At 47.6% G+C, this 14,149-nt stretch overlaps 1 protein-coding gene across 2 annotated transcripts; it reads left to right on the top strand.

Annotated features, from left to right (window-relative positions):
- The first annotated feature begins 1,384 nt into the window (after positions 1 to 1,384).
- Positions 1,385 to 12,834, top strand: MSL1 (MSL complex subunit 1). 2 transcript variants are annotated; one of them, XM_079797332.1, is made up of 9 exons: positions 1,385 to 2,773; positions 5,439 to 5,662; positions 6,710 to 7,092; positions 9,003 to 9,050; positions 9,508 to 9,572; positions 10,198 to 10,265; positions 10,684 to 10,808; positions 10,976 to 11,048; positions 11,683 to 12,834. In XM_079797332.1, the coding sequence occupies exons 1-9, from the start codon at positions 2,006 to 2,008 to the stop codon at positions 11,771 to 11,773; spliced, it is 1,845 nt and encodes a 614-aa protein (XP_079653458.1). In that variant the 5' UTR covers positions 1,385 to 2,005; the 3' UTR covers positions 11,774 to 12,834. The 2 variants fall into 2 exon arrangements, with proteins under 2 accessions (XP_079653458.1, XP_079653459.1); XM_079797333.1 differs by lacking the exon at positions 9,003 to 9,050.
- The last annotated feature ends 1,315 nt before the right edge of the window (positions 12,835 to 14,149 follow it).

Raw genomic sequence — 14,149 nt, 5'->3', positions numbered from 1 at the left:
AGTTTGAAATGCCTATTAGACATCCAAGTGGATATGTCTCCTAGGGAGTTGGATGTATGATTTTGAAGTTAGGGGATGCATCCAGGAAGAAGATACACATTTGGGAGTTGGTCAGTGTAGCGGTGGTATTGAAAGTTTTGATACTGGAAGAGGTCAGCATTTGAAATCACCTCCCACCACATCACATCCCCCTTCATCGGTACCCCTCCTAATCCCAATACTTCCCTTGCAGACCTGAGGCCACAGAGTCTGGTGGAAGGGGACTGGGGCTCTCCTGGCTTCTTAACCATTCACACCCAGTCAGTGTTTAAATTTCCAGTGCTCCATGCTTTGGGCCCACAAGGCAGAGGCAGAGTTTTAATTAGAGGCTTTCACATTAGGCCAAGAATGTTAGTCTTCATCTCCATACGGGTTGAAAATAAAAATATCTATATCTATATCTATCAACAGAAAATAAAAACAACCAATTAAAACTAAAAGCTTTTTCACGACGAATTCTGGGAGGACTTACTGGCTAAAGTTGCCTGGAAATTAAGACACACACACACACACACACAATGAGCACTGAAAGATGACAAGAAGTGCTCAGCAAAGCTGAACCCTAACGTGTTCCTGTCCCCAGGAAAGGTAAACATTCCTTCCGAGACTTCTTCTGCTCCAACCTTCCTGAGCCTCCCAGATGCGGGAGCGAAGTGACCAGAGGCTGGGAGATGGCCGTTGGGAGAGAACTGTTGGTGGTTGGCCATACCCAGTCCAGGGAGGCTGTGGCCAACTCCCTGGGCGGACATCATGGATGGTACCCCCCGTGACAGCCAGAGGTTCGTCCGTTCCCGACCTGGATCCCTCAGAGACAAAGGACTTCATGTCCTCCCGTGCGGTGTGGGGCTCCTGGGGAGCGGAGGGGGTGGCGGGGCTGGAATTCCACCCCGGGAAACACCCACAGGCTCCCCGGGGAGACTGAGTCAGGTTCTGGTCCAGGAGGCGGGCAGGGAGGGCTGCAGGGGCCGCCGGCCCGGGGAAGGGACCGCCGAGCGCAGGCCGGGGACGTGGGGCGAGGGGTCCACGCCCGCCAAGGGCGGCTCAGCCGCCCGCAGCCCCCTTCCTTCCTTCCTTCCTCTCAGCTCCATTCTCTCGCGCTCCTCTTCCCCTGGGAGCCTCCGCAGGCCCCATCCACCGTCGCCGCCCTCGCCCTTTCTTCCCTCCCCCCGCAGCCCACCTTCACCCCGCTCCTCCGCGGGCTCCTCCGTCCTCGCCCCCGATCCCCGGCCTCCCCGCGCCCCCTCCCGCCCCCTCGCGGCGGCGGCAGCCCCTTGCACAATAGCGCGCCCGCCTCCCTCCTCCCGGCTCCCGGTTCGCTCCCGCCCGCGGCCCTCCCCGCGCATGCGCCCTCCGGTCGGCGGCGGCTGCGGCAGAGTCGGCTGCGAGCGGCTCCGTTTTTTTAAAGGGAAACGCTGAGGCGCCGGGGGTGACTGTGGGGGAGGGGACCCCGAGCTTCGGAGACCCCCGAGGGAGGCGACAGACCCCCTCCCGGAGTAGGAGGGCCTTGGGCGGACCCATTCCTCCCACCCCCTCCCGAGGAGGCGCGGGGGGAAATGGAGGCTCGGGGCGGCTGAGGCGAGCTCGGGGCGGGGGGCCGGGCGGGGACGGGGGGTGCGGGGTGGGGAGACGAGGCGGGCCCGGCCGGGCCAGGGGGGGCCGCAGCGAGCGCCGGGGATGAGCTCGGGGGCGGCTCGGGGCGAGCTCCTGCCTCTGAGGCGGCGGCGGCGGCAGCAGAGGCGGCGGCGAGGCCCCCGTGGGCCGGCGGCGGGCCTCAGCCGCGGCCTCCACGCGTCCGCACGCCGGCGGGATGGCGCCCGGGCCCCGGAGGCGCCGCGCTAGCCGAGGCCCGCGGCCGCGCTGCTGAGGCGAGCCCGCCAACTCCCCTCCCCCCCCGCCCTCGACCCCCCGCACCTCGCCCCTTCCCCGCCCCCTCCCAGTCGCGGGCCCCGCGCCGCTCCGGACCACTATGACCATGAGATCCGCCGTGTTCAAGGCGGCCGCGGCCCCTGCCGGCGGCAACCCCGAGCAGCGCCTGGACTACGAGCGCGCCGCGGCGCTGGGCGGGCCCGAGGACGAGGCCGGGGCGGCCGAAGCCCACTTCCTCCCCCGGCACCGTAAGCTCAAGGAGCCGGGGCCGCCGCTGGCCTCCGCCCAGGGCGGCAGCCCCGCGCCCTCCCCGGCCGGCTGCGGCGGCAAGGGCCGCGGCTTGCTCCTCCCGGCCGGGGCGGCCCCCGGGCAGCAGGAAGAGAGCTGGGGCGGCTCGGTGCCCTTGCCTTGCCCGCCCCCGGCCACCAAACAAGCCGGCGTCGGGGGGGACCCCGCGGCCGCCGGCGCCGGCTGCAGTCCCCGGCCCAAGTATCAGGCGGTGCTGCCCATTCAGACCGGCTCTCTCGTGGCGGCGGCCAAAGAGCCTACGCCCTGGGCCGGGGACAAGGGTGGGGCGGCTGCCCCAGCTGCCACCGCCTCGGACCCGGCGGGACCCCCACCACTACCTCTGCCCGGGCCGCCACCCCTCGCGCCCACCGCCGCCGCCGGGACGCTGGCGGCCAGCGAGGGCCGATGGAAGAGTACGAGGAAGAGCCCTCTCGGGGGTGGCGGCGGCTCGGGAGCCTCCAGTCAGGCCGCCTGCCTCAAACAGATACTTCTGCTGCAATTGGACCTCATCGAACAGCAGCAACAGCAGCTGCAGGCCAAGGAAAAGGAGATCGAGGAGCTGAAGTCCGAGAGAGACACGGTACGGGAGGGGTTAATCGGCGTTCGGGCCTGGGGGCGAGTTGTGCGCATGCTCGGGGCCAGGGGGGCTGTAGGAGGTTAAGGTATCCCCCTGGGTTAGGGGTAAGGAGGTTGGCCACCAGCAGAGGAGTCCCTTAGGTGCCGGGTCCCTGGGAGCCAGGCTCCCAGACACGTTGGGTTTGAGGGAAGGGTTAAAGGGCACCCTCCTGAGGGTGTGGGGGTGGGTGGGAAGGGAAGGTTGCAGGTGCCAAAGGGTTAATTTAAAATGACAGCACCAGACTTGTGGGAACGATGCTGAGAGTGGGGAGAGACCTGATTTGTGAGGGGCTGAAAATGAGATGGTGGGATGCATCCGTGGTGGCTTTATGGAAGGGGTTAATTTAAAGAGCTGCTGCGCTAGAAAGGCATTCTGGAGGAGAGGGGCATAGCAGCTGTTGCTCTAACCACTTGCTGTAGCATCTTTGGGTAGAGGGGTAGGCCTGTTAATTGGCAGAGGGGTAGCGGTGATCCCCAGTGGAATCCTATTTCAGTTTTCTATAATGATAAGAGAATTACTGCTTTCGATTTCAGTTTTTTTTTTCTTTTAATAGAAATCTGTTCTAAAATCTGACCCAGTGACCGGCTCCCTTGTATCAGAATGGTATTTAGCCCGGCTGGTTTGGCTCAGTGGATAGGGTGTCAGCCTGCAGACTAAAGGGTCCCAGGTTCCATTCTGGTCAAGGGCACATGCCTAGGTTGCCGGCTTGATCCCCAGTAGGGGACGTGCGGGAGGCTGCCAGTCAATGATTCTCTCTCATCATTGATGTTTCTCTCTCTCTTTCCCTCTCCCTTCCTCTCTGAAATCAATAAAGATATATTTTTAAAAAAAGAAAAAAAAGAATGGTGTTTAGAGGCTGGAAGAGTTTAAAGCATCAGGGGAAAGTGAACTTATTAAATGTGTTATGTAGACCCCTCCACCCCCCAAAGTCTCTATATTTTAGAATCTTAAGGTAGTGGGGAAGTCATTTATTATTTATTTGTACTTCTGAGCCGCCTTAAGGGCACCTCATGTGCTGAAACATATTCCTTGAGATATCAGAAAAGCTGTGGTGATGGGGTATTACTGTGCTAGCATACCTTGCAGCTGCCTAAAAATAAACATGGTTTCTACAATTGTGTTAAGGTTGCAGCAGTCTCTGCGCGCGCGCTCTCGCTCTCTCTCTCTCCCCGCCTCTCTCTCTCTCTGTTTGTGCCAAGGGCTGAGCAAGGGAGCAGAGGGCTATTCATTGTGTTTGCTTTCCAAATGAATTGCATTAGGCAGTGGCTGTTTGATTGAAGAATGCATTCTGCAAGGTGGAATGGGAGCTGGGGTAGATTTCACTAAAATACCTCATGGTGTTGATTTGTGGAAGTTACTCAACATGGAGGTGGCACTGCTCAGCTACTGTACTGCAGTCTAGGGGTGTGATGGCACTGTAATTACAACACACCATATCCTTACATGGGGGGGGGGTAGCAGGAGAAGAAACCAAGGAAATGTCACCCACAAACCGTGGTTAAGTAATGTTAAGGCTGCGAGTCAAAACAGAAGGGGATGAAATGAGAGTATGGTGACAGAGGGGCTCTGCTGATGGTGGAGGTTTCTGCTCAGTTCCTGAGGTAATGGCCTCTTTGCAGATTTTCCTAGGCAGGAAAAGTGAGGTGAGTTAAGGATAGAGTGTCAGTGTGAACTTGGCATTCGCTGCTTCTGTTGTGTATTGCAGTCTTAGTGTTGTTTAAGCTTGTTTCTCTTTTTCCAGTTGTTGTTTGGCCTCTACTGAAATCTGTGTACAGCTAAGTAGATGTAACAGAGGCAACATTAATATCACTGTCTACCCCAAATAAGATCTTATTTATAGGGTATAAGTAGCACAGTTGGCACCTTTTCTCAGAACATTTTAATGTGACGTTTTCAGTGATAATAGACTTCCATTTTCTATTTGATTCTGTAGTTCTCCCTTTAGAGTTAAAAGACTACTTTTAGTCAATATTCAGATAAATAGGTATAATTTTCTTCTGTTATCTCAAGTGCAAAGCAGTATGCATATTTCATCATTGATAGGATTTATGGTAATACTTTCTATTTCAATTCTTCCAAATTAAATGTTCATTGTTTAGATGACACCCATCCACCCAACCAGACCCCTTTCAAACAACACTGCAATCCCTATTGGCACTGTGACTGTGTGAGCTTTTAATTCCTTCTCAATGTACTCTTTTGATTTTGCCCTTGAGTATAGGTAGAGAGGATAGGATTTGGAGAACCCTAAGGCCTCCTAAAAGAACCTAAGGTTAATTCTGGAAACTACCAAGCTGACTTGGAGCCACATGGTTAGCAGTAGCAGAGACCATGCCATTTAAAAGGCATGTTGTGGCCCCTCCCAATGAAGAGGATCTTGTTTCAGAAGAATGAACTACAAATTCCCCCACGTCCCTAGGTTAGCCCCTAAAATTAAGCAATGAAATATCCCTTGTCTTCTCTGTTGTGTGTAAGGAAAACTATTTAGATTAATGCCTGCCTATTAAAAATAAGTTGAATTGCTGTGGTCCATGGAAAGAGGTAGAAGACCATATGGATTCCTCCATGGCCTAAGTACCTGCATTTAATTTTTTGTGTATTAAGTCTGCATTTTGCCACTCTCTTTTAGCTCCTTGCTCGGATTGAACGTATGGAAAGGCGGATGCAGCTGGTAAAGAAGGATAACGAGAAAGAAAGGCATAAGCTGTTTCAGGGCTATGAAACTGAAGAGAGAGAGGAAACGGAGCTCTCTGAGAAAATTAAACTGGAGTGCCAGCCAGAGCTTTCTGAGACATCCCAGACTCTGCCTCCCAAGCCCTTCTCATGTGGGCGGAGCGGAAAGGGCCACAAAAGGTGTGCTGATAACTTTGGTATGCTGTCTGGACATGATGAGGACACTTATTTCCCGTGACTGGCAGTAGGGGATTGAGACTTATCAATTAGTTTTACTACAAGCACATTCTGAATTATGAGGTCTTCTGTGTTGAGAAAGTATCTTGAAACATTTTTGTGCATGCTGTAAAAGTCTGTTAGGAACATTTTGGTCACAGTAGTAATTACAGAATGCAGAGTACATCATAAAGAGAATGGACAACAAATGTGACAGCTGAGTTTCTTAAAGAAAACTACAGCAGTTCACTTCAAGTTCGGAAGAGTTAAATTCCTTCATTGTGTTAGGTATTGGTGGATATAAAAAAGTAAGATCCAAAAAAAAGTAAAATCTAACTGTCCTTAGACTCAAAGAGATTAGCTGAAAGGATGGCATAAGTTTTAAAAACTAAGAATTCGACCAATAAAATATGCAGATAGACAACAGTAAGACGAACTAAGTTTTGTAAGATTCAGGAATAGTAAAGATTATTTTAAGTAGGAGATGGATCTTGAAAAAGAAGTATAGACTTTAGGTTGCTAAAAAGAAAAGGAGATGGCATTCTAGGAATGTGGGGTAGTGGGGGGTCGGGGGGAGTAGTGGTAGGAGAAAGAGAGCCAGATAGCAAGAAAACAGAAATAGAGATTGTAACTATCGTCGTATAGGATTAGGAGGGTGGGAGGAGAAATAAGAGATTGGTCTTTGGTTGACAGTAATGAAATAAGCCACAGAGTAGTGGCACCTAATACTAGCTGAAGGGTCTTGAATAAAATAGGGACCTTTTTAGATTTAGTAGGCAATAGAATACTATAGAGGATTTTAAGCATGGAAACTCACTTGTTCAATAAACATTTACTAAGGGTCTATTACATATACTGTTAAGCATGAGACTATTCCTGCTTATGACTGTCAAAGGAACCTAGATATTTAGATACTGAATACAAGCTAGTTCTCTTACCCCAAAATGAAATCAAATCGGGTTTTATCCAAGAGTCAATGAACTGTATTATGTTTTCTCCCCTATCTAATAGGAAATCCCCATTTGGAAGTACAGAAAGAAAGATTCCTGTTAAAAAGCTGGCTCCTGAATTTTCAAAAGTCAAAACAAAAACTCCTAAGCACTCTCCCATTAAAGAGGAGCCCTGTGGTTCCGTATCTGAAACTGTTTGTAAGCGGGAATTGAGGAGCCAAGAAACTCCAGAAAAGACCCGGTCTTCAGTGGACACCCCGCCACGACTCTCCACTCCCCAGAAGGGACCCAGCACCCATCCCAAGGAGAAAGCCTTCTCAAGTGAGATAGAAGATTTGCCGTACCTTTCCACCACAGAAATGTATTTGTGTCGTTGGCACCAGCCTCCCCCATCACCGTTACCATTACGGGAATCCTCTCCAAAGAAGGAGGAGACTGTAGCAAGTAAGGCATAGAGAACACTTGCTCTTATACCCTAGTGGTGGCGGTCAAGCTAACAAGTGTGAAAATGCCCTTGGCATTTTTTAAAAAGTGCAATCAATAAAGCAGAGTTCTGTCAAGAATGAGTAAGTTAACAGCCAGAGACAGACACTGTGCAGGCATTGCAAATAGATGGAATTACAGCAAAATGTGCTCAATGTATTTGCCTGCTTACAACACTGGGAGATGTGTTTGCCAGTAAGTTGCTCATCACAAGAGCACCAGACTTGGGGGTGTAATCTCCGGCAACTTGCATGCCCTCTGAAAGAAGGGTTTTCTGTGCTGTGAAATGCATAGAACTTATACTTTGCTATGCACGACTGTTCCTGCAATTGATATTGTGTGAAACCTGGGAGGGTGGTCTTTGGGTGTTCTCAGGGGCCAATGGTAATTTTTGGGTTGGGGAGCCAGCTTGGGGTGGGGAATTTCACCTGGGCCTCCGCTCTTTAACTATATAAACATTTATCTGTATCTCTGTGTCCCGGTCTGGGGGGCAGGAGGAATCTACAAAAGACCAACAGTCTTACTTTATCTTACTATACTTCACAAAGGTTCTAAATGTGAAGAGTTTACTTGGATTGCAGTAGCCCATTGGTTGTTCATATATTTAAATAAAATGGTCTACAAACTATTTTTCAAACAATAAGGACTATCTTGGGATATCTGAGCTGCTTGGGGAGGGTGTGGGGTGTGGGACCTTGGTCTTCATTCCCTTTTTTCTTTATGGCTTCCACACAGAGGTACTCCCCTATCTCCTACATCAATCAGTAACTGCAATGTGCCTTCAATTGTGTAATGTTAGTCTATGACAGTCACTGTGGGTGCTCCGGGTGATGGTGGGGGAAGCCTTCTTGAATAGAGCTGCAGCCCCGAGTTTCTACCACTGTGTCTTGCCCCAGCAGGGATGGGGATGGGAATCCATTCCAATAAGATAAGAGCATTCTCCAGGCTTTGTCAGGCTGTTCTGGTTACAAAATTAAGTGGGGAAGATAGATTACTCTTCTTAATTACCTAAAATTCTTTAGGCCTCTCATTTGAGTACATGAAATAGACCAGGATCCTGACCTAGGTTTAGGTTTTTTGTTGGTTCAGTCAGTTGAACAGGTTCATCCTTAAGTTAACCTTCTTGCTGTCATGGCAATACTGTGTAACAAGAGAAACTGTGAAGCAACTTCCCATCCGGGATTGGGAAATAGCTTGGTCCCGAGCTGTTCTATGTGACTGGCTGTTTTTGAAAACTGTATCTGTCCTAGTACAGAAAATTTGAAGCACCTCTGAGATTGTGGGCATAGCAAGCAGTATAGAAGGAGTCTGATTGGGGGGAGGGGGGAATCCCAGCCCTTTGAGAGGCCTGAGCTGTGAATAACATGTGAATCCTTATTCTTGATGCCCTGTCTCAAGAGGAAGTCTCAATGGCTTGTTCTAAGGAAGCCAAAGTCTTTGTGCATGTTGTTCAGGCTGGACCAGCAAGGTAGTTTGTGTGGAGGGAGGAGGGAGCTGTTTAAGAAGACTACATATGTAAGTTTTGAGAACACTGATCTTTTATTTGAAAAATAGGGTCAACTTTTACTCACCTGCCATGTTCTGAGTTTAAGGTTTGATATCCTTGGCCATCAACTGTTGCAGGGAAACCACCCTAAATAATGAAGAAAAGAAGTCGTCTCAGTGTAAAAAAAAAAGTGGTGGGCTTATTTTCTTTTCTTTTGTCTGTTGTTCCCTCTTCCCCTCCCCCAGAGAGAAATTCTCAAAAGAACAGCTCAAAAAAACCAAATGGCTTCCTAGTGAGAACGTCAGTGATGCTCCTTTCCTCCATTTTGGGTATGGGCTTTTTTTCTTTTTACACTGAGATGATTCTTCTTTCCTGCATTATTTAGGGTGTCTGATGCCATCAAGTGTTGCAGGAGAAACTTCAGTCTTGGCTGGTGAGTAGAATAGGAATTGTGCCGGTTGGGCCTGGGGGGCTGGGGGTGGGATGGTGGATGGTTGGGAGCTGCGTTCCCCATCAGCTGGATGTGGGAGAGTGAGACTCCTTGGTGTATGATTACACTATAGACTTCAAAATGACTACAAATTTCAGTTGTTTTTCAGGAACTGCAATAGCATCCATTATATGAATTGTCAGGTATTGGCTTAGGGTTTTTTTGTGATCCTGTGTTTGGCAGACTGCAATGGCATTTTAGGTTTTTTTATACCATAGCGAGGACACTGAATATGGCTTCAGGGGAGGCCATAGAATGGATTCCTATCACTTGGTAACTTTGTCTAACTGGGGAGAGACCTCTTGTCCTAGTGAATAGGAGGAGGGTTTTGTTATCTTGGATTTAAGAGTGGTTCCACCCCTCCTCCCTTTCTTTTTCTTTTTCTCTTTTTTTTCTCTAGTTCCTTCTTGGAGGGACCACTCAGTAGAGCCTCTAAGGGACCCAAATCCTTCAGACCTTTTGGAGGTAGGTACCCAAGACCTGTTAGTGGAAGGTAGTGAGAGACAGAGTAAAAATGAGAGTGTAACGTGAATATGTCATAACTGTATGAATGGGCTAAATAAAACTTGAAAGCCAGAAGGTTACTTGAGAGATTATCCACTCCAACTCTTTGTTGTATAGATGAGAAAACTGAGGTCCACAGGTGGTTAAATAATTTAGTTAGGGAGTGTTCAAAGCTAGAGTTCATGTTAAGTAGAAAAGTTAGCATGTACCACCACTCAGCAACAAAATTATATATTCCAAACTCATTAGATTCTTAAAAGTTTGATATTTATTTTAAACTCTGATTCTTATCAAGTATCGGGGGTTTATGACTGTCTCACGAGTTGTTTTAGTGTAACGTGACTTCCACTTTGGAAAGTTATGGAAATGACTTTGGAATTTGGAGATTCCACAAGGGTGGGGGGAGGGGAAGGAGAATGTGTTTTATTGATTCTGTTACCAGGAGGTTCCCATAATATTCATAGAACTCACAGACTCCGGTGGGACCTTAAGGTGAAAGGTTTTACCTTCCTGGAAGCTGGAAGTGGATTAGTGTATGTGTGTCACATGGTGATAAATAGCTTATCAGCTTCTGTTCTTTACACAGAACCTAGATGACAGTGTGTTTTCAAAGCGGCATGCAAAACTGGAGCTGGATGAAAAGCGAAGGAAAAGGTGAGGCTAGAGATGGTCATCCTGGGAACCACTGAGCCCTAGGACCCTGACACCTCTCATCCGTGCTGTGGAGAGTCCTGGATCTCTTAACACTTAAACGACTGGCTTCCCAGTTGGTTGAGTATCTGTGTTTGAAGTGGGAGTTGTTGTAGGTAAAAGGTTTGGCTTCTTTTTCTCCGGTGTGCCCTTTCTCAGTTCCACTCGCTGTTGAACATCAGCACATGATTTGAACTGCTAGACCCAAACAGTGTTCTGTAACCAGGCAGGCAGTTCTCTTTAATATCCTCCCCCGTCCCCCCAATCAAGAAGAGTCAGCAAAGAGCTCCCTAACATCTGGATTGTGTGAGTTGCTTTTATAGAGAAGGTTTTCAGTAATGTTGGGTTTGTTTGTTTTGTTTGTCTGGTTTGTTTTTCCCAGATGGGATATTCAGAGGATCAGGGAACAAAGAATTTTACAGCGGCTGCAGCTCAGAATGTATAAAAAGAAAGGAATTCAGGAATCTGAGCCTGAGGTTACCTCATTTTTCCCTGAGCCAGATGATGGTAAGTTTTGTCTATCTAAAAGAGTAGTTTTTTTAACGAAGAAAAAGGGCACAAGGCTTAGGCTACAACTTGTTCTGAATGAATGAACAGTATGTTGGAGCAGGTGTAGTTGACAGACATTTCTCAACTACGTCACTAACAAGGTTGCATTTGGCTTTCTTCCCTAGTTGAAAGTTTGATGATTACTCCCTTCTTGCCTGTTGTAGCATTTGGACGACCATTACCAAAATTAACTCCACAGTAAGTATAAAGGGTTCTTTTTCCCCTCCCCTCTCAGGTAGCCGGTACTTCACCTCCCTTTCAGACTGTATGAAAACCTGGATATAAGGGGAATGGGTGGCTTAGGGCAGTGGTCGGCAAACTGCGGCTCTCGAGCCACATGCGGTTCGCGAGCCGCGGTTTGCCGCTCTGTTGACTAATGAGTTTGCCAACCACTGCTAGACTAAATGTTACTGTGTAGTTGGAAGCTGTGAGGATTAGGCAGTTGTGGCATATTGTGTGCAAAGAGGTAAAGGGTAGTATATGACAGTGGTTGGCAAACTCATTAGTCAACAGAGCCGCAGTTTGCCGACCACTGGCTTAGGGAATAGCCATGGTTCTTTGACAGAAATGAGACTACCTGGGCAACTAGCTTTTGCAGTGATAAGATTCCCAAGCCCAGAAATAGGAGGACTTGTTTTTTAAGTTAGTAATAGATTATTATTCTAATAATTATTCTAAATAATTATTCAATCACTTTGAGGCAGGAAAGACATTCCAAACTTGGGACTTTGGAGTCAGGGCTAGGAGTGGTGAGGGACATTGTGTTTTATTTTTCAGTTATTCTCATGCCCACTCTAGTCTTGGACATTGATTTCCCTATCCTTTTTGCCAGGAATTTTGAGCTGCCCTGGTTGGATGAGCGTAGCCGATGCAGGTTGGAGATCCAGAAGAAGCAAACACCTCACCGGACGTGTAGGAAATAACTGTGTGCTGGCAAGAACCTTCCGTCTTCAGATAGTTGTAGCGTGCCATTCTCAGAGAGTGGCGGAGACCTGTATATGTGACCTGTGTCCTCATGTATGTTATTCACTGATAATGCCCTTCCATACTCCCTTGATCTTGGTTTTGTTTTCATCATTCTGATTTCACAAAAACTCTTTCATTGGGCTAATTGTGAATTATAGAAGGTGATTGGGATATCTTTTCCTCTTTTGGGGAAATGAGCTCTCAAGCTAAATCTCTAGGGTGGCAGATTTGGAAGCTTGCAGGGTCTGCTTCTGTACATTTGCCTATGTTAAAGGGGTAAAAGGGCTCTTTCATTACACTTGTGGAAATAAAGCATCCCCTGCCGTTAGATCTGTGCTGCATGGCACTCTTCTTGCCCTGGTATACCCTTCCATGTAGTTTGAGTATAGTGGTTTTTACCCTAAAACAAAACCAAACAAAAAAACCCAACACCGTGAGCATAAGGACCAGATGAGGAATAATTGAAGTGATGAAGCAAGTCATCTTCACAGGGTAGAAGCATTTGGAGAGTTTGTAGGTAAATGTCTGAAAAGACAGTTCTCTTAAAACTACTCTGTGATATAGCCATGTGGCAAAGGATGTTTGGCTGTGTTTTTGTGTTTTTTTTTAGTTAATGGGTAACTGAATTTCTTCCCCCACCCCTCAAAAAATAAAATCTTTGGAAAATAGAATGGGGATGGTTACTTTTGGACAAGTTATGGCTCTAAACGAAAGCAGTTGACATTTGGGGATGGCATGCCAGAACCTGTATAGATGTCCTTGTGTCACATCACTTCTCAAGTATTCCTTTATTGGGCTTTATCCTTTTAGCTGAGCTCTTGGTGGTGGGATAGAGATTTAGGGAGGGTGGGGGGTGTATGTGGAAATATGTGCTTCCTTTGGCTGGCAAATGTCTACATCTTTAAACAAACAGATGTACCTAATGAGCTTCTCTATTCACTTTGTAAAAACTGATTTGTATGTGTACCATCTTGGTCCCCCCCCCCCCCCCCACCACTACCACCACCACACACACCCCTTTTGTTAAAAAATGTCAGCCCAGCACTCCAGGCCACTTTGGTCTCAGTGTAACTATCTGGAAGGAAAATAGAGCCAAGACTTCTGGTCTTAAATATATAGGAATTGCCTTTCTTTAGTCTTCAGGACTACTGTGTGAAAACAAGTAGGGGCCTAATCTCCTAGAAGATAGGGACTTTTATCCTTGAAGAGAGTATGTCCCCAGATTATTAGCACTTTTAGAGGAGAAGCCAAGGTATGTAGGGTGTGTGGCCGGCCCATCAGTGGAGCATGAGAGAATGGAATACCATTGTGGGAAGAAAAGATAAGTTCCTCAGGGGCCTCCCACTGCTAGAGCTTTTTGTGAGATGTTAATCTGCTCCCTGGGTTTGACTTTTAAAAGAATTATTCTGGCAGCACATGTAGTATTCTTGGATGATCTTGCTGCTCTTATTTCTCCCTGTGTGTGTGTGTGTGTGTGTGTGTGTGTGTATGTGTCTGTGGCTTTGGGTTTTCATTTGTAACTCCATCTGCTTAGGAGAGTGGGCTCTCCACAAGGGAACCTGCTATGAACTTCATTGCAAGAATATAGAGAGAAATAGGACTTATTCCACTAGGGGCTCTCGTCTCACACCTTGAGAAGAGGAAGGAGATTTCCAGAAAAACGGCCAGATTTTCTTTGTTCTCCATCATTTTAACATGGCAAGCTGTTTGGTTTTCCTACTCTGACCCATGTTATGTTTAAAATGTGCCCAAGAAGGAAAAAGACCAGTTAGTTTCTTTACTTTGTTCCTTGATTCCTCGCAGTTTCTTCTTGATTTTCAGCATTTTTATTGGATTCCTAATTTGGGTATGAGTTAGCAAATTAATCTTTTGTTTGTGCCCTACTCAGGGGACTCCCCAGATTCTGAACTTGAGCTAGATGAAGAGGAATCCATGAGGTGCTAATAGCCAGACTTAATTGGATTCTATTTCCTTGGTTCTCCCTCTACCTAGAACCTCTTATTTTATTGTCCCCTCTTTTAGATCAATTCTTCTTTGATTTGGATATATTGAGGTTTGTTGAGAAAGATTTTGGAGAGTAGATTAGCAAAGTTCCAAGAGTGAAATTACAGTGTGTTAAGAGTGTGGGGGGAAAATTAATCTTATTTTTTCCCTACATGAGGGTACAACACTGTGAAATTCAGTCTTCAACTGAAGGCCCTGCAGTTCTCCTAAAACATAGATCTTTGTTTCTTTAACAAAGTTTAAGCTAGTGTTAATAAATTAAAGAGAGAAATTGCTTGTCTGTCCACTGCAGCTTTGTTTTAAGCCCATTTCATATTGTTGTCTGTGTT

This window comes from Cnephaeus nilssonii (genome assembly GCF_951640355.1).
Source record: "Cnephaeus nilssonii genome assembly, chromosome: 19".
Classification (NCBI taxonomy): Eukaryota; Metazoa; Chordata; class Mammalia; order Chiroptera; family Vespertilionidae; genus Cnephaeus; species Cnephaeus nilssonii.
This window is presented reverse-complemented; position numbering and strand designations above follow the sequence as displayed.